This window comes from Nelumbo lutea, chromosome 2 (genome assembly GCF_056320005.1).
Source record: "Nelumbo lutea isolate HS-2025 chromosome 2, American lotus-T2T, whole genome shotgun sequence".
Taxonomy (NCBI): Eukaryota; Viridiplantae; Streptophyta; class Magnoliopsida; order Proteales; family Nelumbonaceae; genus Nelumbo; species Nelumbo lutea.
Window position 1 is genome coordinate 17287662 of NC_142685.1, and position 23028 is coordinate 17310689.

General features: G+C 36.9%; 2 protein-coding genes across 6 annotated transcripts; one reads left to right on the forward strand and one right to left on the reverse strand.

Annotated features, from left to right (window-relative positions):
• Positions 1-7325: 7325 nt before the first annotated feature.
• Positions 7326-13408, forward strand: LOC148868894 (Pentatricopeptide repeat (PPR) superfamily protein). 5 transcript variants are annotated; one of them, XM_088973604.1, is made up of 6 exons: positions 7621-10118; positions 10272-10448; positions 10756-10852; positions 12114-12250; positions 12358-12516; positions 12689-13408. In XM_088973604.1, exon 1 carries the CDS (start codon positions 7785-7787, stop codon positions 9873-9875), a length of 2091 nt encoding a protein of 696 aa, XP_088829730.1. In that variant the 5' UTR covers positions 7621-7784; the 3' UTR covers positions 9876-10118; positions 10272-10448; positions 10756-10852; positions 12114-12250; positions 12358-12516; positions 12689-13408. The 5 variants fall into 5 exon arrangements, with proteins under 5 accessions (XP_088829733.1, XP_088829731.1, XP_088829730.1 ...); XM_088973606.1 differs by having other exon boundaries at positions 7633-10118; positions 12114-12180; XM_088973605.1 differs by lacking the exon at positions 12114-12250 and having other exon boundaries at positions 7594-10118.
• On the reverse strand, positions 11986-12985 carry LOC148868895 (8-amino-7-oxononanoate synthase). Its single transcript, XM_088973609.1, has 2 exons — positions 12842-12985; positions 11986-12731 (listed from the first exon to the last, which is right to left on the reverse strand). The coding sequence occupies exons 1-2, from the start codon at positions 12983-12985 to the stop codon at positions 12297-12299; spliced, it is 579 nt and encodes a 192-aa protein (XP_088829735.1). The 3' UTR covers positions 11986-12296.
• Positions 13409-23028: the final 9620 nt, after the last annotated feature.

Sequence of the window (23028 nt, forward strand, 5' to 3'; positions counted from 1 at the left end):
CATTAGGGTCAACACTATCACTTTCCACTATCACCTAATGGAAGATTAATTAAATCCATCGCAAATAATAGAAAGGGTCATTTATTAAAATACCCTTATAGTTTCATGATTTACTAAAGTATACCCTATAATTAGCATTTATTAAATTTCATTATCTCTAATTTAGTAGAGAGTTTCTTTCCTAAATTATCTCTAATTCCTATTTATCCTCTCCCCTACTTTTTATCTATATCTATCTAAAGAAAAATTTGGATTAAAAATTTAAGAATTATTTAAATATTTTAACAAAATTATATAATAACTTTAAAATATTTGTTAAAAAACATAAAAATTAATTTTATACTTTTACAAAATATATCACAAAATTATGTACTAACAATTTAAATTATGTTTTTTTGGATTATCAATTTAAATATTTTTTAAATATTTAATAATATGTAATATCTTTAAATAAATAAAATTCAAATAGCAAAAGAAATTAAATATTTTATAGGTTATTTAAATATCTAAATAAATAAATATTTATCATAATTATATTTTAAATAGTTAAAATAATGAAATTATATAATAATTTTTAAAAAATTCCTCAAAGTAGAAAAATAATTATAACATAAGATTGAAATTAATAATAATTTAATATATTACAAAATTAATAATAAAATTATGTAATAATAGTATCAATTATGATTTTATAGATAATTAAATTCAATAAATAATTAATATTTTAAAATTTAAATATTTTACATATTACTTAATTATTTGAATAACAAAATATTTAACATAACTATATTTTAAATAGTTAAAATAAATAAATTATGTAATACATTTAAAAAAATCTAAAAGTAGAAAAATAATTATAACAAATATTAAAGTTAATGATAACTTAATATTTTTACATAATGTTATAAATAAATCATTTCAATTATATCAAGTAATAATTTAAGAAAAAAACTTCCAAAAAAGTAATATTTATTAATAATACTCTTAATCTGTATTTATTATATAATTATATATGCTAAAATTAATATTTATTGTATTTCAGTAATTATTTATTGTTTTTTGTGATAAATGCAATTTCAATGATTATGTATGAATTTATTTTGTTTTGTTATTTAACATAAAACTTTCAAGAGATTAAACTATTGTTATTTATCATAGATGAGACTATTAATTTAACTGAATTTATGAGTTGGTTTGGTTGTAGGCTATTTGGCCAACCAAATTGACCTAGTCAGGTTAGGGAGTTGGTTAGCTGAAATCGACTAACCTTTTGTGAAAATCAACCAACTCAAGTTGTATCGATTTGGGTTGATTTTTTGGTTTGTTAAACTTAAAAATTAAATTAAATTTTAAAAATTACAATGCAATTAATAAAAATAATTTTAAAGATTAGATTTATGATATAAAACATTTTAGACTAAGAAATATGAGAAAAATTTCCACTTTTCATATTAAAAATTATATTTAAAATATAAAATATTAATATATATCCATGGTTAGGTCGTCCAATTTTGGTCAATTTACAAGCGACCAAAGTGAAATTGATTCAACTTGGTCGAATTGAAAAATTTTTTAACCAAAGTCGACCTAAAATACTAGAAAACCGATCAACTCGGGTTGATCGGGTTGGTCGATTTCACCAGTTTGATGAATAAACCTAATTGAAATTAATTATTGTTATTTTTATATTATAAAAAAATATTAAAAGTAGTATATAAAATATGAATTATTATTAATTATTTAAAAGGTTGAAAATATAAAATAATTGTATATTCTTACGTGTTTCTATTAGGGTCATTTACTAGAACACACCTTATAGTTTTACTTAGACAGAGTAAGGAGTGTTTGTTTTTCCATGAGACCCATGATTTTTTATTCCAAAAATACCCTTAACATTTTTTTTGTACAGAAAATAAAATTGACCAAATATAGCCAATAGAGTGGTTGCCTGTATCTTATTAAGGGCAAAAATTGTATTTTTATTTTTATTTTTTTTTGATTAAATTTGTTTAAATGAGCATTAGAGTCAACATTATCATTTTCCACTGTCACCTAATGGAAGATTGATTAAATCCAATGCAAATTATAAGTGGTGTTTTAGTAAAATGCTAACTATCGGATAGATTTTAGTAAATCTTTAAAACTATAAGGAGTATTTTAGTAAATGATCCTTTCTATTATTTATGTTTCGCTTAATAAATCCCTTGCATCATGCACGGGTCCCCGCTAGTTTTTGTTTATAAGGTGGTTCATTCTATGAAGAATGTAAAACAATGGATAGGTGTTTTTATGTTAAAGTTAGACTTAGCCAAACCTTAATGCTAGTGTGAGTGGAACTTCCTAATTAGAGCAATGCAAGTTATAGGCTTCTCAACCAAACTTGCATTCTTATTTTTGAGTTTTCACTACATATCGACACCTAATTTCGAGATTGTTGTTAATGGAATCTTACGTACTCTTAAGCCTCAACAAGGCTAAGACAGTGATATTCTATTTCCCTCTATCTTCTTACACCTTGTACTGTGGTATCTTATTTTTCTTGAATCTTACACGAAAACGTTCATGATTTTGAGTTGGTCACATTGGAAATTAGTATTAATTAATTTTGTTGTTTACATATAATATTATTTTATTTGGAGAATGCTCTATCAATAAAGCTTTGCATCTTAAATCAATGTTTAACACTTTTGCTCTTGATTAGATTTTTTTTTTCAGAAATCAGTTATATGCTTTAGAGTCCAATTATAATGTATTTTGAATATTTGCTCCAATTTAAACCAAAATTCCAACCAATCACATCAAAGATGTCACATGGTCTATTTACTTTTCATGAGTTCATGCTTCACAATATATACTTATCACAAAGAATTTTGACAATGCTAAAAATGTCACTGTCCATTTTGAATATTTGCTATAAGTTAAATTCCAACTCATTAAAGATGTTACATAGTCTATTTACTTTTTATTGGTTCATGTTTTACAATATGTACTTACCATAAAGAGTTTTAACAATGTTAAAGATGTCACATGTTACTTTATCATAATTCACTTACCTTTGAATTATGGTGCATCAATTTCCATGGAACGCACATAGATTTTGCCATTACTTAACTCGAATGTGCAAAGAATACTCCAATAACTACTTACAAATTAACTTGGTATTATTATCATGTCCCTGAACAAAAAGGTACTTGGAAGTGATTTATTCTTTCAAGATAAATAAATCTTTAATTGAATTGAGCTCATGGGCAAGGTGAAATTAAGGCTAAAGTGCAAATACAAACATGTACAATGCAAAATTTTGCATATTGTAATCAAAATAAGAAGCTTTCATTATAATAGAGAGAACTATGCATCATTTGGAGCTTGTTGGCTAATCACTAACTGCCCTTTACAGGCTACATACCTAATGTTCAAGAAAAGAGTGGTGGTATATCTTGGAATTTGAATAATGGATTTCTCTCTCTCTCTCTCATAAAACCTCCCTCTCCTTGAATCCCAATTTAGAAGATAAAATAATAATACAGAGATTGACACCCCATGGTAATAAGTGATTCAAGTTACAAATGTTTAATGTAAGCGTGATGTCTTCTTTCCATCCCCCAATTTAGGTGCAGTCAGGATTCAATCCCAAGTCTCCGCTACTACTAGCAAGAGGCCTTATCAACCAGATGATTGGCATTTTGTTGTTCTTCCTATAACTTGGCCTTTTGGGATTGTATGTGTAGAACACTTTATTATGTTGTATCATATTTTGTTATTCATGGGGAAATGTTCCCAATGCACAGCAATATGCTATAAGGTGGACATGAAGAGCATCCTGTGAATGGCAAATTTGAATTCTGCAATCAGATAGTATTTATCAAAAATCACCAGGAGGGGAGAATTTGATTGATCAAGCACTTCCCGTATCATGTATTTCTGGCAGCATAGATTTTCCCAATTCACACCGATTGCAGAAAATGAATAATAACCTTGGGCTTGAGCTAGCCATGTTCAAGTTATTTTTAGGTCCAGCCGATCCACTATGGAATTGGGATTGGACTCTCAACTCTTACGGTGGGGTTAGACTTTAACCTAATCTAACTATCCTAGAGCAGGGGTGATCATTTTTTACCTTGGCAAAATGGCAGGACCGCAACAAGCCTGAAAATTTATAGGTCAGTTATGGGCCTAACACTTCAGGCATGGCCTAGCCTGCAATATTTGCATTATATAATGCTACATATTATATATAGGGAAAATTTATGATGCCGGAAAGACATGATACCGGAAGAGTTTTGATAAATCAAAACCTATCCTTTAATTTTGATAAATTTCAGTGTTTTACTGATTGATTAACACATTTATGATACTGGTTGATTTGTCACAAAATTTTTGGATATCATGTCTTTCCGATATCATAGTTGAACCCTTATAATGTTTTAAAATCTGTGCTGCCAAAATAGATATGATAATGGAAGGGTTTTGAGCAAATAAAAACCATCCTATGATCTCTTAGAAGCACAAAAGTCCGCCGTAGAGTTGTTTGGTAGAGGTGACTCCCCCCCCTGCTTTCTCTCTCTCTGTTCCCAGAGAAGTTTTCCTTTGCTCTGTGTTTTTCCCCTCTCTTTGTTTCCCCTCTTCTATGTTTTCATCTCTCTCTCTCTCTCTCTCTCTCTCTCTCTCTCTTGAAGGGATAGGATATCCATCATACGGATGCCCAAAGATTGCGGAATAAGGGGGCGAATTTCAAAAATTTTTCTCTCCCTTCAACTAGGAATCAAATTCCTTATTTAGAAAATCATATTTTCAAGGATCATTCTTGAACCATAAACTGAACCAGATCTGAACCAAAAGGAGTACGGAAGGATTATACCTGATCCGGAGAAATAGTATCTCCCAATGGAGGTGTTCATGCCCAAGGAAGGATCCAAAATCTGCTCCCACTGAAAATGGCGCAGTGCAGGATGGAGCAGAATCAATAGTGTTCTTCCAAAAGAACTTGACCATTCGCAAGAATCAACTGGATGGCTTGTGAATACAGCTCCAACCAATCTTTAAGATTGGTATCAAGATCAAATCTTGATTTCTCCCAATAACTGGAGATCGAACTGCTGGAGGCGGCGGCTACAGGAAGGAGGCGGCAAGAGAGTATTCGCAGGGTGCAGAATTCTCTCTTCTTGTAATTTCAACTCTAAAGACAGGAGTTATGTGTTGCATGTCTAAAAGCTGCCGCCCCCTCCTCCTTTTATAATCTCAAAGGGATCAGCTCCTAATCCCATTAGGAGTTAGAGATCCAAATTATATTTGAATTAGAAGTCCCTTTAAGTGATAAGGGATAACCCTTATCTTATTTGCAAATCAGATCAGCCATCTCCTAATCTAATTAGGAGGCTTCCAGATCTAAATCTCATTTAGATCTTGGACTCTCTAAGTAGATAGGGTCTGGGCCCAATCCTATCAGCTGATCCATCTCAGAATTCGCCCCTTTAAGTGACTAATCAAATTAGCCCAGTTCGAAATGGGCTTAAGACCAAGTTATGTATTCATTTAGCCTTCCAAACTACTGCCTAGTTGGGCTTCCTTGTATAGCGTGGGACCCTAACATTGATCTACACATCAGCCACATGGGTTCGGCCTAGCCTTTGTTACAAGGCCTGGCCGAATACACTGTTATGGACAGTGCACCCCCTGAAACCCATCTCATGGGCTTTATGGGCCCAATACTTACCCTAAGAAGTCCCTAGGCCAAGCCACCTTGTAACACCCAAAGACTAGGCAGATGCAAGATTATCCCATTAGGTATTATCCTCAATTGTCTTACACTTAAACTCTCAGCCCATAATGATCATATACTACCCGACAAGAGAGGACTTCTCCCTCGGCTGCAAGGAACAATGTTGCACTATCTACTTATATGGATCCCGGGAATTAAAACATTTTGCAAACCTTTTAAAAACCATAATATATATACTTTTATATCTCATATAAAATATATTTTGCAAAACAAATCTCAACGATTGAAATCGGTTGCTGACAGTCTTGGTTTCCATTAGTGAGAGTGCATCTCCGATCATTACCTTTGTCCGACAAAGGGGCTGATCCTGTCACTATGATCACCCACTTAGATGAATTCTCATACTGTCCCAACACCCAGGTTTTGACCCCCACTAAGATCTCACTGGATGGTACATCAAAGACAGCCTAATCCGCCACCCAGTGCAGTATCATAATCGAGTCTAGCGGTCGGGTGTAACTTTCCAGTTTTGCCCATCAATCTCCAAGGTCCAGGGCAATATTGGAAATCTGGTCCAGTTCAAAGATTCAATCAATTATACACTGTATGTGCCTAGAGTCTCACCCTGGCAGCTGAGACAGGCCACCCTAACCGACTTGGTGGCACCACAGTGTCAGCCTTGTCAGGATAGGTCTCCCCAGATCGACCCACTGACTGTGAACATTCTAAACTAACACGAGTCTCATTAAGTGTCCAGTTTACGGGTATTACATAGAAACATACTAAGGGAACATGAATCAAATATGCACTTTTATTCATTACTATAAACTCATAAAGTACATCATCTTGATTGAAGCTAAGGGCATACAAAACTGTCTAACATCTCTATCTATCTATCTTTGTTTCTTTTGAGATCTCTCTAGATATCTCGAGGATCATCCATTTTTTTCTCAGTTTCTCTCATCCTCTATGTTTTTCTTTGTTTGCTTTCTTTCTGCAGGCATTCTAACACTCTAGTTGACCAAGATAATGCTAGATGGCCGAGATAATGCTTCGACGATAGTTCGTTCTCTGTTTATGTGTTTTTCCGGCATCCTAAATGGTTGTGATAATACTCCGATGTCCTGGATGGTAGTTTTAGTTCTCCGACTTTCTAGATGGTAGTTACAGTTTTTTTGGCAATTTCCAACATTATGAATGGACGTTCCATTCTCCGACGTTGTGGATGGACGTTACGGTTCTCCGGCTTTCTTTAGAAGACAACTTGCAATTAGCAGTTCTTCGGTGTGCTGGATGGCAGTTACAGATGATGCATCTTCTACAGTTTTTTTTTTTGTTCTTTTTTTTTTTGCATGGTTGGAAGTTACTGTAGCTATGTAATATCCTCTATCAGTTTTCGATTTGGTTGATAATTCCTCTTGTCAGTTTGTTCGTCAGTTATGGTGGTTTGGAGATGTTCTTATCCACTTTTGTTAGTGATTTTAACTCACCTTGCTTTGATAAATAACCAATTGATTGATTATCGAACCCTAAAACTTAAATCTACATACAACACACTTGTATTGATTTTGCTCTTATAAGTTCAAAGTTCGACTCTAGCCTTTTTAATTGAGTCGTTCTTTTCAGGCTTAGGATTTGGGCCGCATTGGACCCGGGCCCATGGTTATACGGAAAAATACGGACAGGCCCAATGTAGATTTCTGATTTACACTACACAATTATAAACATACAAAATCTCAAAAACTACCACTCTACACACAAATGCCCGCCTTCCGAGCTGGCACCCACCCCAACTGATGGTAAACCCGGTCTGAACCGGACATGGTTACCCTTGCACCTCTGGTTTTTTAGCTTCTCCCTCCCTCTGTCCTCTTCAAAGCTTTAAAATCAGGGAAGCCGTCGGGAGATTTCTTCTTCCTCCCAAATCCTCTACTCGCCGGAAATCAAACAGTCGTCTTCGATCGTTTAGCCGGTAGCAGTGGACTGTAACCACACTTGGACAACCATAGCTAAACAGAAAATGCCATAAAGATGAAAAACAATTTTGAAATTTCGTTTTTATTCGATGGCCGAGTTCCCCAAATTTCTTCATGCGAAGTACCTTCTGAAACTTCTCAAAGCAGAGAAGAATACTCTTTCGGCTCTTTCACTTTTCGAGTCGGCGACCCACCATCCGGGTAACGCACACACTCCTGCCGTGTTCCATCACATCATCCGTCGACTTGCCGACTCGAAACACGTTGGTTATATAACCAGAGTTGTCGAACTCATCCGTGTTAAGAGATGCAAGTGCTCCGAAGACGTTGCTTTATCGGTCCTCAAAGCGTACTCGGAGAATTCGATGCCCGAACAAGCATTAGATATTTTTCGGCGGATGGACGAAATTTTTGGTTGCCACCCAGGTATTCGATCTTACAATACCCTCCTCAACACTTTCGTTCGTTCGAGCCAGTGGGACCTGGCCGAGTCGTTTCTCGCGTATTTTGAAACGGTTGGGATTTCTCCCAATTTGCAGACTTACAATGTTCTGATCAAGATTCTCTGTAAGAGAGAACGGTTTGATAAGGCCAAGGGTTTGTTAGATTGGATGCGGAGAAGGGGCTTCGAACCGGACGCCTTTAGTTATGGTACCCTCATTAGTGCCCTTTCTAAGAGCGGGAAGTTGTCGGACGCACTGGAGCTGTTCGATGAAATGTTCGATAGAGGAGTTTCTCCTGATGTAGTATGCTATAATATTATGATTGATGGGTATTTTAGAGTCGGGGACGTCTCGAAGGCTATGGAGATCTGGGAGAGGTTGTTGAGAGCGTCGAATGTTTATCCTAACGTCGTCACATACAATGTTACGCTTAATGGTTTGTGTAAATGTGGGAAGTTTGACGAGAGTGTACAGATATGGTCTCGAATGATGAGGAATGAGCGTCGCCCAGATTCATTTACTTATAGCACTTTGATACATGGATTATGTGAGTCGGGGAATGTTGATGGAGCTTCAAAGATTTATATGGCAATGGTTGATAGTGGCTTGGCTCCTGATGTAGTCACCTGTAACGCACTGCTTAATGGTTTTTGTCGATCTGGTAAGATTAATGAGTCTTTTATATTGTGGGAATCTATGCAGAAGGCGAGTTGTTGCAACACTGTGAGTTACAACATATTGATTAGGGGTTTGTTTGAGAATAAAAAGGTAGATGAAGCAATTTCCATCTGGGAACTTTTACCAGAAAATGGTTGCCTTCCAGACTCAACAACCTATGGTGTTTTAATTCATGGGTTGTGCAAGAATGGATACTCAAACAAGGCATTGCAGGTTCTGAAGGAGGCAGAAGATAGAAACGAGGATCTAAATGTTTTTGCCTACTCCTCATTGGTTACTGGTCTATCCAGACAAGGGAGATTAGATGAAGCAGTTTTTGTCTTTAATCAGATGAAGAAACGTGGTTGTAAACCAAATTCTGAAATGTACAATTCACTGATTAGCGGCTTTATTCAAGCTTCTAAACTTGCAGATGCAGCCTGGATTTTTAAGGAAATGGTCAGTAATGGTTGCTTTGCCACTGTTGTTACATACAACACTTTCATTAATGGTCTATGTAAGGCAGAAAGATTTGGTGAGGCCTCCACTCTTGTGAAAGAGATGCTGGGGAAAGGCTGGAAGCCTGACCTGGTCACTTATAGCTCTTTGATGGATGGACTCTGCCGAGACAATAAGATAGAAGAGGCTCTCCATTTGTGGGGTCAAGTCCTTGATAAGGGATTAAAGCCTGATGTAGTTATGCACAACATTCTAATTCACGGTCTTTGCTGTGCAGGCAAAGTGCAAGAAGCATTGCAGGTCTACTCAGAGATGAAACAGAAGAGCTGTGCTCCAAATCTAGTGACATACAACACCCTAATGGACGGCCTCTACAAATCCAGAGACTGTGAAAAGGCATCAGAGATTTGGAGACAAATTTTAGAAGATGGGATGCAACCGGATATCATATCCTATAATATAGCTCTTAATGGGCTTTGTTCTTCTAACAGGGTATCTGATGCTGTGCGGTTATTGGAAAATGCCTTGGCCCAGGGTGTTATTCCAACTGCCATTACTTGGAGTATACTGGTTAGAGCAGTAATCAATATTGACATGCTCTTGTTGGAAAAAGAAACATAGTGCAATGAGTTCGTGAAAACTTGACTTTGCAGCTTGTGGAGTCTGATTTTCTACATCATGGGAAATTCTTGGAGATGATCCTATCATTACTTTTATCATGTGCAGTTTCTGTCAAAGAACGTTTCAAAATGAGTATGCCAATTTCAAGGGCGTGAAGAACAAGTGATCATATTTTTAAGGAACTGTGGACATTAGTGATGTTTTCTGATAGCTCACATGCCATTGCTTACATGTTTCTAGAAGGTATCCTACAAAAGCGATTTAAGTTGCATATTAAGTTCTACAGGTTGGGAATTGGAAATTTCGGTGCATGCTTTATTTGGTTTATAATGGTTACAAATTAGTTGTTGGCGATCTTCCTCTTGAAAAGAGCATACCAAACTCTTATTTGTGCAGGCATCAAGACAGGGGTGTAAGCAGAGCTTGGTATTTGGTTGTCTACAAGATGTTCTGTCAAGCACAGCTTGGTATTCAGTGGTCTACAGCATGTTTCTAGCACTTCAATGCCCTGGGTCAAGTAAGGGAACTTTTCACCTTGTTTCACATGGGGTTCTGACTAATGAATCATCAAAGGTATTTTATCTTGACCGGATAAACTCCTAAAGGATACTGTATTATTTCAAGAAATTGTTATTGTAACAATTTATTATACATGCAATTTGGCTGGTAGCTGGTTTAAGCCCTTTCTGGGCCTACCCAGTCAAAGTTCCTGGTGACAGGGATGCCAAATGAAACTTGCTACATAGAAAGAGGGTAATGTTTGGATACAATGTGGACTCATATTGGATTCCCACCTTAGGTACCACATGCATTCCTGGTGTATAGACATGATCTCAGGCCTATTGTTGTCAGAAATTGTAAACCTGCCTTTCTTTTTTAGGTGTCGCAAATAAAACTTGAAGCTCCTCCAAGTCACTGAATTGGATCAACTCAACTCAACTCAACCATGCTTTATCACAAGTTCACAACTAGTTGGGGTCAGCCACTGTAATCCTGTTTTTGCTGTTTCACTCTATTATGGGCCACATCTTTTGTTTGTTTTTTTTTCAAGAAAAAATACCTTAAATTAGATTTTTGAAAGATGATACATGAAGGCCATTGAGGGGTAATTGATGTAGTAAATCTGTTCCCCTCTTACATGCTTTAATTGCTAATTGATGAGCTAAACCATTGTACTTCTGTTTACATGGTGTATTTGACTTGTAACAAAAGAGGCTTGAAGCTCCACTACCCTATCTCTGTACAACTTTTGGTTCCAGTCCTGAATAGCAGAAGGTGTAGTCACAATATATGTACTATTGCTTGTGGATCACAAAATACTTCTAGCTCTTTAATATTTCTCTTTTTGGCTTCCTGGAGCCCTAACATGAGTGATTTCCATTCTGTTTCTTGGGGATGGTGAGCTGAGACTTTATGTCCTGCTGCTGCTATAACCCTACATGAATTCTGTATTAACACATTAGAGCTGGCAGCTCGACTTGAAGAATGCATAAAGGATCCATCCACGAATAGGGTATATGATGGATTATGAGGATGGAGACCCATGTCCTGAATAGTCGTCACCCCTTGTGTTGAAGGTTGTGCATTATTTATGACAAAATATTTTTCTTTCCTGATAACCTACAAAAGATCAGGTGTTATATTATGATGCAACCTTCTATTGCGCACACCCCACATGAGTCTTAGTGCAATAACAGCAACATGAAGATATTTATTTTTCTAATGTTTTGATACAACATTTGACGTGTCATGCATCCATTGTTGAAATGGCATATTCAACAATGTTGGAGAAGATCCTTCTATGTTAAGGTTTATATGGAGGTCTGTCCATACTGCTCTTGCAAAAGGGCAGTTGAAAAAGAGATGAAAAGCTGTCTCCTTTTCTGTATTACAAAGTAAGCATAGCTTGCCATCTTCCTCTAAGAAGTACATCTTGTCTCTTGTGGAAATGCCATTCCAATATAGCTTCCAAGCAAAAATTTGAAACCTGAATGGGACTTTCAGCTTCCAGATAGACCTCCATGGCATCATTTGTGCGGATGCAGAGGGTAGTTCTCTTGTAAAACACAAGTAAGCAGATTTTACTGAAAATGTATGGGAGTTTTGAGTGTTTCCAGAGTAAAACATCCTGACCTGATTGATGTGCTAGTTGTATTTTAATCTTTCTTTGTTCATAATTACAATGAAATTGGAAGCATCAGATATGGTAACTAAGTTACATGATTTTGGTAATTACAGAGACATTGCCAAGATCGACTCTTGATGATGCAAAAGCAAAAGTAGCTTGATGTATCAAGCCCAAGGAGTAAGAATTCACTTGGGTCTATTGTATCATGCTATATTAATCCATGATTACTACCATTTGAAACTTTCAGGTAGAAAAATAATAGAATTGATTCTGCTATTCTTTCTTCATCTACCTCACTTTTGCTCTTCTTCCTTTCTTGTTCTTTCTGATGTTGATGACATCATCTGCTCATAGGTGAATTGAGCAAACAAACCCACCAGAATAGCCCCCAAAACTGTAACTTTTCTCCAATCCAACGAAGTAGATATCAATGCATCAGCAATGACAATGACCAACAAAGCTATTAATGCAAGATAAATGCTCCTCCTGATTTTCGATCCAGCATTTTCTTTAGTAAGTTCTCTAATCTTTTTTGTTTCCTCTTTTGCTTTAGCTCGTTGTCCAGGTGCTCTCTGCCTCAGATTTTTGAAGAACAGCCCTTCATTCCTGTCCTTTTCCATTTGATCTTCAAACTCTACTAACTTCCTCTCATTCTTCGCAATTTCCTGTCTGTTCGATGCCGCAGTTTCCTCGAAGGCTTGCATCCGGTTCTCAAGATTTTCCATTATCTGCTAATCAAAAAGCGAAGAACTGGTTATCAACAGGAAGGAAAAGTTTTTGGCAAACTACCCCTGCTCCCTATGCATTGGATGGACATAAAAAGGGAAGATGAACGGACCCGTGCCCCGGCTTCATCAAGATCCTTGAGAGCATTTTCCCCAATCTCATCAAACTCAGCATTAGCATCTTCTGCAAACTGGGTCAAATAAGCAGAGCGCTCATCTAAGTAATCTGTAAGTCGGACCTTCTGGGCTTGAAGCATCGCAATTCTAGCAAGTAGTTCTTGCTTCCGGGCATCTCCTTCGGGAGGGGGGAGGACTCTGATCCAGCATCAGAGGCCTTAGACAGAGGAAGGATGGAAATCCTCTTCTTGGTCAGGTGATTGTTTTTGTAAACAAACACGTTTATTGTGGGAGATAAGGGGGTTTGGATGAATTTGAGAGTGGGAGAGAAGGGGGTTTGGATGGCTTTGAGAGCGTTCATCTCGTCTTCTTTTCGGATAAAGTAGCTGCAAGAAATGCAAATTTAAGAAGTTGCAGTCTCTTTGAACCTCTCGTCTCCAGACGAATCAGGTGCATTATCTCTCCCTTTTTTTTGTCTCTTTTTGATTATTGAAAAGACAAATAATACCCTTCTTTGCTAGAATTATTACCAAATTGTCTTTTGCAACGTTTATGATGATTAATCCGAACTTGCCACGGCTCCACGTTTTACAAGTTACAAAGAATCGACACCTGTTCAATCCACGTTTCTTTGTAAGTTGTTACACAATGATACTAATTTCAAGGCTTATAAATAATTTCAAAAAAAAAAAAATATAGAGTTCAAATCAGCCCCCACAAGATTCCCCCTTCCTCCCCACTCCACAATGTCCCACAGCACATTCCTACCGTGTACCTCCCCACCCCACAATGTCCTACAGCACATTTCTACCGTGTATTTGATGATGACATCATTATTTCTGATATTATTATTGGAAGATGTTTCCAACATAGGACAGATATGTGCTATGTGCTGTGAACAGTGTGGGGGGCAATCTTGTGGGAGACTGATTTGATCTCAAAAATTTAATGACTCCGAATCTTCTGCCAACATCACATGTTCCAACACTTCATCAATATGATCTGACACGGCACATCTACCCATGAGACTTCACTCGACAGATCATATGGGTAAGGTGTTGGAACCTATTTTATTGGCATTCTCAACTCCTTAACTGGGTCATTTGGCATCCCTCTAGGCACGAGTTTAAACCTGTGGGGATTGGGGAAGAGCTGGCTTCCCGCATGGAGATCAAATCAGCCTCCTACAATACTGTGTCCCATAATGTCTGACGGCATATCTCAGTCGTGTATTAAGAACATCTCCTGGTAATAGTATCAGAAATGATAATATCATCATTTGAAGATGTTTTCAATACACAGCGGGATGTGTTGGACGTTATGGGGGAGTAGTCTTGTGGGGGCTGATTTGAACTCTGTTGAATGCCAATGGGCCCGTATGTATCTTTGTCATCATTAACCCACTAACCTTGCCAACTGGGTCTTATCATATTGCATTTGCATCTCATTCATGTGCCGAGGCCCGAGGGGGTGTAAATCCGGGGTGCTTGATGGGTTTAAGGTCAATTCCCCAGTTTCAATATTTGGGCACAGGTCTTGAGTCTGGAATCAGTCTAAGGTCAAGTCTAATCTGTTCAATCAGACCGAAATTTGACATAGGGTTGCTGGGGTTTGACTGATCAATTGAGCTTATCTGGACCTATTAGGCCCAATGTATTAAACAGTTGCATAAACCTATTTAGTATCGATAATCTAAACCTTTAAATAGAAATTTATATATTTTTTATATATGCACCATGCATGTACATATCTACGCATGTGTGTCTGTAACTGTATGGTTGGACAGGACTCAGGTTGGGTTAGTGATGGGTTAAGATCTGGCTCAGGCTACTTAAGGGTTAGGCCTGTGCCCAACACGAAAAATAAGATCAGGGTTTTGGTACCAGGACTAGCTTGAGGACCAGAAAATCCAAACCCGAATTCCCACGGGTTTTGCTGTAGTGGCTTTGGCCTCTGTATGAACGGGGTGTTATATGCTTGACCCAATTACTAAGCTTAGCAGTAGTAAGACATGGGTGCAACTTGAGCTGGATTAAGTTGGGTTTTCTGAATGGGCCTGGACGGAAAGTCTATCTCGAATCTGTGTAAAATGTTAACTTGGGCCAACCTGAATTGCACCCTAAATTAGCATTCTCAGAGTCCAGATCACCTGCCAACAAAACACATTTCAATCCTGACTAACATGATTTTACAGCGCAGATCTCATACACGGTGGGTTCCAGTCTCATGGTGAGATGTCCCATGTTAGATTAAGTTGGTAAAGAATTGGAACGTGTTTTATTGGCAGAAGATCTCAACTCACATTCTTGATGCAGAGAGCCCATCCTTATGCTTATGCGGGTTTGAACTTTGAACTCTCACTCTCACTCTCACTTGGACGGATGCCCAGATCAATTGAAAGTTGAAACCCATATCTTCTTTCTTTTACGTTTTTGTCACCGCATAAATGAAATAACAAAAGTACAAGGTGTTTTCGAGGCTTCTGACCCTGTTTTATTTCGTTCCCATGCTAACAATTGAAACAATAGAAATGGATGGGGCTTTCTGTATGTTTTATTTCTCTATTGGTGGCCTCTTTTCCAGAGTTCCTTCTCTGGTAATCTCCCTTCGAGAGGTTCTCTGACCAATTTGAACTTGTTGTTTTTTTTTTGTGAATATATATATTCGAAAACTGTAGACATAAGTATTCGAAACTACAGATCTCCTGTTCAGCTGATTGCACAAATAGTTCAGAGTTAAAAGCAATCAATTCTACCTTGATTTATATAGATGCTTTTTCTACCAAAAAAATAATAAACAAGTTCATTTTGCACGACATGAAAACACGGAGATGCAATTCCTTCAGAGATAGAAATGCGAACTGCCCCAAAGGACGGAAAAAAGACACTGACCCGAAACTATCATGGTAGTACAAGATTACAATACATCACTGGCCCCATTGAGTTTTAATTGAGTTCATAGTCTATGCAACCAAACAAAACTCTATGCTTTCAACAAAACATTTATTCAACAACAGCAGCTGGTGAAGTAAGTTAGGATGCTGTAGTTGGGGACTCTGTTGGATATGAATTACTTCAATTTGGATAACTTTTAGGTTCTGTTCGCATTTTGGTAAATTATTTATCTAGGTAAGTTTTTTCTTACAAACACTTTTACCCTCGTAAGTACATTTACCCATGTTCTTTTATTTTTCATATAAATAAGGAAATGACCATTTTACCCATAAAAATCTATTATTAAAAGAGGTAGAGGCATTTTTGCCCCATTCAAGTATTAGTAACTTTCCCCCGTGATAAAATTATTTACCCACTTAGGAAATGACTATCACTTATCCCAGTAAGTGATACTTAGGAAAATAAACTTTTCCTGGTCCCCACATAAATCTAAAAAAGAACATGGGTTTCTTGGTCAATTTCTCCCTTTTCAAAATCCAAAAAAATGACACCCCCTTAGATGGGCTTATCCAGAACTAAACTGACAAGATGCCAACCGAGACAGATAAGATATGATTATTTATTTTCTACTCTTTTTTGGCACTAGGCATGATAAAAAATCACAAGAATTGCTGTCCTATGAAGCATTTGTTTTGAAACCTAGGAACATTGGTTAAGTAAGCTTCAATAATAATAAGAGTATTAATAAAAGCCATGTGGCATCATGAGATAAACTAAAGATTTGATAATAGTCTCTTGCCCTGGTTTGGTGACTTCTAGTTGTTTATAGGTGTTTCATTCAAGTGAAGATACCTTATGTTCTTAGCAAGGTTCAAAGTATCGACATGTATCGGCCTGTATTGGTTGATACGTATCATTCTAGGACCCCTCCGATACGCCCCTACAGTGGGTGTATCGGGGGTCTGACCAGTTCAAGGTGTGGAAGAGGCCTAAATCAGTTCCCCTGAACCAGTTGCAAAAAATAAATAAATAAATAAACACTAAAAAGCTGTATTGATTTGTCAGATACGCCCAAACCAGCATATCAGATATATCGATATTTTGAACCTTGGTTCTTAGGTTCTAGCAAATTAAAACATAATTTCTCTGCTACGAAAAAAAACTTCTTAGTTTTTATCAATCACCCAAATAAAATAGAGAGATTCTAAGGCATCACATCAGTATCTCTCATGGATGATGAAACCTAGTTTTCGAACCCCGTACGGCATTATTATTATGTCTGATTCATCCACTCTTAGAACTCGGAAACTCATGACAACTATTGTTTCAATGGCTTGCAATGACCTCAGAGGGACTAAAGAGGGAGATTCAAGCTACATTAATGTACGATCTATATAAAAAAAGCTAAATTAATGTACCAACTTTGGAAGGAAGCCTAAGCAAGTAAGCATCCTTATTTCCACGGGTGGAGTTTAAAAGGGACAACAGAACGAGAGACAAAAGAATATGGGGTTAGTTGTTAGAAATTTGATGAATAAGCTGTGTAGCATCCTCTAGTTGTTGCTTTCAAACAACAAAAATAAAAATTATCCTTGAAAAGCATTTCCCAACCATATTTGTTGACTTGCAAACTAAACATATAATGAGTTTCAAATTGTTAATAACTTCATATTACCCAACACCTCCTTACCTTCTCAAAGTCGGAAATCTCCATGAAACCATAACTAGAAGATGTTGGTTGTTGGGGGGTTGATTTCAAACCAAACTATCAAGGCACTTTGGAGCACATAATAGCATTACTGCTAATAACCATAAAATGGCAGTATTAATAATTAATGTGGTAGTAATAATAGTGTTTTTCATTATAATCTTAACTAACATTGAAATTTAAATTAATTGGTGAAAGGGTGGGTCTTCTGCTCTTATTTCAATAACCTACTTGGAGCCCCAATTTGGGGGAAGATCGAGCGACTGTCAGTTGTTGGTCATTTGAAGGACTGTCCACTTCAGCCTCTTTGAATAGTTTAACCTAAGGGTTTTAAAGCAGCTGAACTAGTTTAATTAAAATTTCAGCTCAGCCCTCTCAAACAGGCCCTGAGATTCCCTTGCTTTTCAGCTTTGCACCCTTATATGCAAGGATGCTTTGCTCTTATGGCTGTGTGCATGTTCTTGGACATTATCACTATCACTTGTCTAGCTCTCTTGTACATATAAGACATCTGAGCTCTGCTTCACATACAAAGTTATAAGCATGATTGCAGTTTATATTAGTCTATTGAGCAAATGGTATGATCCCTACCATTTTTTGTCATTTATAGGTAACCACATGTGTTTGAAGTTAGTATTTTTTTTTTTGAAAAGTGGATAATGTGTATTAGGAAGAAGGTTTATATTTGAGAATAGAATGAACTACTCTTCAGATGCATTTTCGTAAGAAGGTAGGATACGATTTTCTCAAGTAGAAATTCTCTAGTATTTAAAATCTTTAGAATTAATTCTAATTTGGGACTTATATAAAGTTTATAAATTAGTGTAAGAGTACGTGTACAATTAAGTAATATATGTATTTTGATTTAACTTTTATAATTTGCATGGAGCCAATGCAAGTGTATGCTTTATACAATTAAAGATTTATACTAATTTTATATTAAGCTATTGCTATTTTAATAAAAAATGGATTCTAATTGGACATACCGACTAATTCAAATATTTTTTTATATGAGATTGAATTTATGGATCTCTTAGATTCTTATTGGGTTAGATTGGACATACCTGGCCCTATCCAAATTGGATCCGATTTGTTTGCAGCTCTATAATTAGGCTTCAAAAATATTTAACTTTAAGACGTTTAAACCCACCTACAATTTCTACGAAAGGGCAAGGCAGGGCAGCTCATAAAAATTGTTTTTTATTCTATTTGAGAATAGAAAGAACCATTGTTTTTGAACCGTCATTGATTCGGACGGTTGGACTGTTCGACTCGAAAACCATCTTGGTAATTGGTTTTATTTCAACCCAAACAGCGGTTCATGGGTATGAGAGAGAGAGAGAGAGGAATGAACTCTAAGATCACTAGATCCCAGATACAACAAAGAAGAAGAAGAATGCATAGGTTGGAGACTGGAGAGAATCATCACCATCACCATCATCATCGCCGGTGAATGTTGAATCCTCCTCCTCCTCCTCCTTCCCTCATTTCCTCTTTCCTCTTTCCTTCTTTTCTTTCTTTTCTTTCTCTTATTGCTTTTCTTTTTTTATTTTCCTTTTCTATTCTTTCTTTCTTTCTTTCTTTCCATCTTTTCTTCTTTCTTTCTCCCTTTTTTTTCCTCAGCTAACAACCACAACCTCCCTTTTCTCATAAAAACCTAAAGCCAAACCATTCAAACTGTTTGACCTAAAAACCGATGGTCAGAAAGATTACATTTTTAGGTCTTTTTTTTTGGTAGAAACTAGCAAGATAAAGTTCATTAAATTAAACGCGAAGTACAAAAAACATCATAAGTTAAGGTCTAATTAAGTCTTGGTTGGCCAAATCTTGTATCCACCCAGGTGGATCATGGACAAACAACTCAGACTCTTTTAGACCTTTCCTGGCTAGCATTTGTGCAGCGACATTACAAGATCTATTTACATGATTAAAAAGAGATTGCTAAATCTTCAGTTAGTAACTTAATATCTGATGTAGCGCGATCCGGACACTACTAGTTGACTGTTGACTGGCTCCTTGTTGGCAACGAACGACACCTGAGAAGATGAAATGAATGATTCTCGGGGATTTACCCGATGGGTATACTCCGATGCTTAAGTTAGTACTATGCATGGAAAGTAAAGGGAAACACGAAGGCTAAGAGTGGAGGTCTCGCTTTTTCCTATGCTCGAAAGATTGGAGGTCTCAAGAAGTAGTTTTCTCCTCTGCCCTAAGGGCTTTTATAGGGGCACTCTTTGTGAGATCGGGTATAACCGCCACCGGGCCTCCTGCTACAGCCGTTACCTGCCAGGGCTGCGCAGGTGGCCGTTGGGATGTATTCCTTACCCGAGCGAGTGACACGTCCCCAATGTGACAGGCATGCCTCCGCCTACTGAGAGACGTGGGCGCAAACTGTCGAAAGGACAAGGACTGTGCCGTTAATAGGGGATATGGTACAGTCTGATTGATACGGTCTATCAGATAGAAGCTTCCAGTGGAATGCTTGTGCTGCCCACTCGCGAGCTACTTTGCAGCGAGCTTAGAATACTCCAAGAGTACCCTTAGTAGAATTAGTCCTAGAAATGACTTGTCTGCTGGGGAGCTCGGGCGAGTTGGTTTTCTTGGCTTGCGAGCTGAAGTTTCCTCGGAATATCCCTTTGGGGGTAGCTCGGGGATCCCGGAGCTCGCGTCGTGGTGAGCTCCTTTTGCGTGATATGATGTAGCGAGCTGCTTTATGGACCCGTTACTTAGCTGTACTGGGCCACAATGCTGAGCTGTTGCTTACGTCGGGTCAGTGTCAACGTGTCACCGTTTCATAGATCGGGTCAAATCATCCTTCATCAATATCCATGCAAAGAAAATTTGCGTCCAAAGCCATATCCAAATTTTCTGTCTTCAAAGTCTGCACCAGGGTTTAGTAGTCATATTCCACAGCTATATTTTCCTCCTTGTACATACTCAAAACCTCTAGACTGTTGAGGATCACCATCGCTTCTGCCTGGATGGAAGACGAAGCTGTTGATTTACCAAAAATTGCAGCTATCACTGTTCCTTCAGCATTCCTTAGAATTGCACCAAAACCTGAATTTCCAGGACACTAAAACTCCCATCTACATTCATCTTGAGTTCCCCTACTCCTGGTGCTTCCCAAAAATAACATCTCTCCTCACTCTGGCTTGGATGTTGAGGAGAAGAATCTTGCAATTCTGCTTGAGAAATCATCACTGTCTCTCCACACTCTATAAGAAATAGCAAGGGTAACTCTGAGAATCGGGTCTACATTCTAAAATATTTTACCATTCCTAGCCTTCCAGATATGTCATAGTAATAGAAAAGAGAAAGGAAGCAGTTCATCTTTTTTGTCTCTGTCTTTTAAGCACAAGTCTAACCAAGTTGAGAGCCATTGATTGAAAAAAGTAAAAGGTCTACCCCTTAATCCCAGAAAATTCATGTGGGAACCAAACCAAGTTGCTTTGGCATGTTCACAATCAAATAAGCAATGTATAATGGTTTCAGTCTGTTGAGCACAGATTAGATAGATGCTATCATTAGAAAGTTTTTTTTTATATAGGTTTTCTTTCACTGCTAGAGCATTTTGTAAGCATTTTCAAATAAAGTCTCTTATTTTTGGGTCAAATTTTGCTTTCCAAACTTCAATCCATTGCTTTTTCCCTATATCTACTACAATGAGAAGGTTTGTGGTCTCGATGGTTGGCTTACTACCATTTGATACTAGGGCATAGTACCTAGTTCTAACAGTATATAGCCCTTTCTGATGATAGGTCCATTTAAGTTTATCTTCCTAGTTTCCTCTAGCTAAATTTACACCCATAATGTTTTTAGCAATAGCCTCCTCAAAATTTTCTTCAACCAATTTTGTCTTCCATTGTCTACTATTCTCTACCATGATGTCTTTAACCCAGATCATATTTGGGTTATTTGGCCTAGGCCCCATAATTCTAAAAGACTCGATCTGGTTTAACCATGGGGTCATCCCATATTTTAATTTTAGTACCAGAATTTACAGCCCAACAAGTTCCTTTCTGGAGGACCTCTCTTGCTACTACCATACTTTTCCTTTCCCAAGAACCCCTAGTAGGCAATCTGTCAGTTAGGAAGTTTCTTCTCTTTAAGTATTTGGCTTTTATAATCTTAACCCATAGGTTATTTTTTTCATTGCATAATCTCCAAGCTTGCTTTGCTAATAAAGTCATGTTAAAATTATGTGGATCCCTAAATCCAACCCTCCTGCGCACTTATTTTTGCTGAGAATCTCCCAACAAACCTAGTGTGTTTTCCTCTGTTATTTTGTTCCCCCCCACCAAAACTTAGTTTGGATTTTTTTAGTTCATTACACACTTCTTTGGAAGGAGAAAACAGAACATTGTGTAGTTTGGGATTGCACTGGCCACTGCTTTAATCAAAACTTCTTTCCCAGTTTGAGATAGTAGGGATTCATGCCATTTAGAGAGCAATTTTCCAAATCTTTCAATTAAGAAATTGAAGAGGGTTTGCAGTTTATGATGCAAATTTCTACTGAAAAAAAACTTCTGATTTAGAGAAATTTACCTGCTTCCCTGAGGTTTCTTCATAAGATTTGAGAGCATCCAATATACTTTGCCCTTCCCCCATCTTTGCTTTAGAAAATATGTAACTGTCATCTACAAAAAAAAAACAAGTGAGAGACAATTGGACAGTTTCTGACAATTGAAATGTCATTTATTTTCTTTTGAGTAGCAAACTCTATAAGGTTTGTAAACAAAATTTAAGAACAAAATAAAAAGAGATAGGAGGATAGAGGATCTCCCTACCTCAACCCCCTTTAAGGTTGGCTTTTAAAACCTCAAAAAGAACTACTCTTTAGATACTTTCTTTTAATAATGAATCCAAAAGGGCAAATCAGTTCACGCACGGTTTTTTCAATGTGACTACACCCATGAATCTTTGGGGTGATCCAATGGGTTCTCACTAAATAGACAATGAGCAATCTAATGTGTTCATCATTTATTGGCTTGAAAATAGAAAATATCACCATTTCTTACAATGTTTTAGCTGTCTGATTTTTTTAGCCAACGAATAAGCCCTTTTCTTTTTATAAATATATGAAAATAATTTATGTTCTTTGCTTGGTGGAGTGAAGGATTTGTACATGCTTGCATTACTCTCCAGTCGGAGGCCGCTTTTGGGTGGCCATGGTCATCCTATCAGGATACCTTTTTGTGTTTGAACTCAAAGAAGGAACGCTAGCAATAATAAATCTAATTTCTTTTTGTCTTTTTGGCTCGTATTGTTTGTGTTTGGAATTTGGAACTTGTTTTAATTTGTAACATCATACAAGGTTCTAAATATCGATACGACTGATACATTGTAGCCTGTATAGGTATTTTTTCTTTTGTGTTTTACTTTTTTTTTTTTTTTTCGAAATTGATTAGAGAGATTGGTTTAAAGCGCGACTATCCTCTGAACCAATGGCTGATTCAATACAATTCTTATAAAAACATATTAAAAAGCCATCAGCACCATACATATCGACTGATACGTATAAATACTTTGAACCTTTTATCATTTATCCAATCCGGTCACTTGCTGCTTTGTCTTAGTT

Coding starts and splice junctions, on each gene's coding strand:
- LOC148868894 (XM_088973607.1), top strand. CDS start 7,785: ATGGCCGAGTTCCCCAAATTTCTTCATGCGAAGTACCTTCTGAAACTT.
- LOC148868895 (XM_088973609.1), bottom strand. CDS start 12,985: ATGCTTCAAGCCCAGAAGGTCCGACTTACAGATTACTTAGATGAGCGC. Junction 12,732..12,841: donor TTGATGAAGCCGGGGCACGG/GTCCGTTCATCT, acceptor TTTGATTAGCAG/ATAATGGAAAATCTTGAGAA.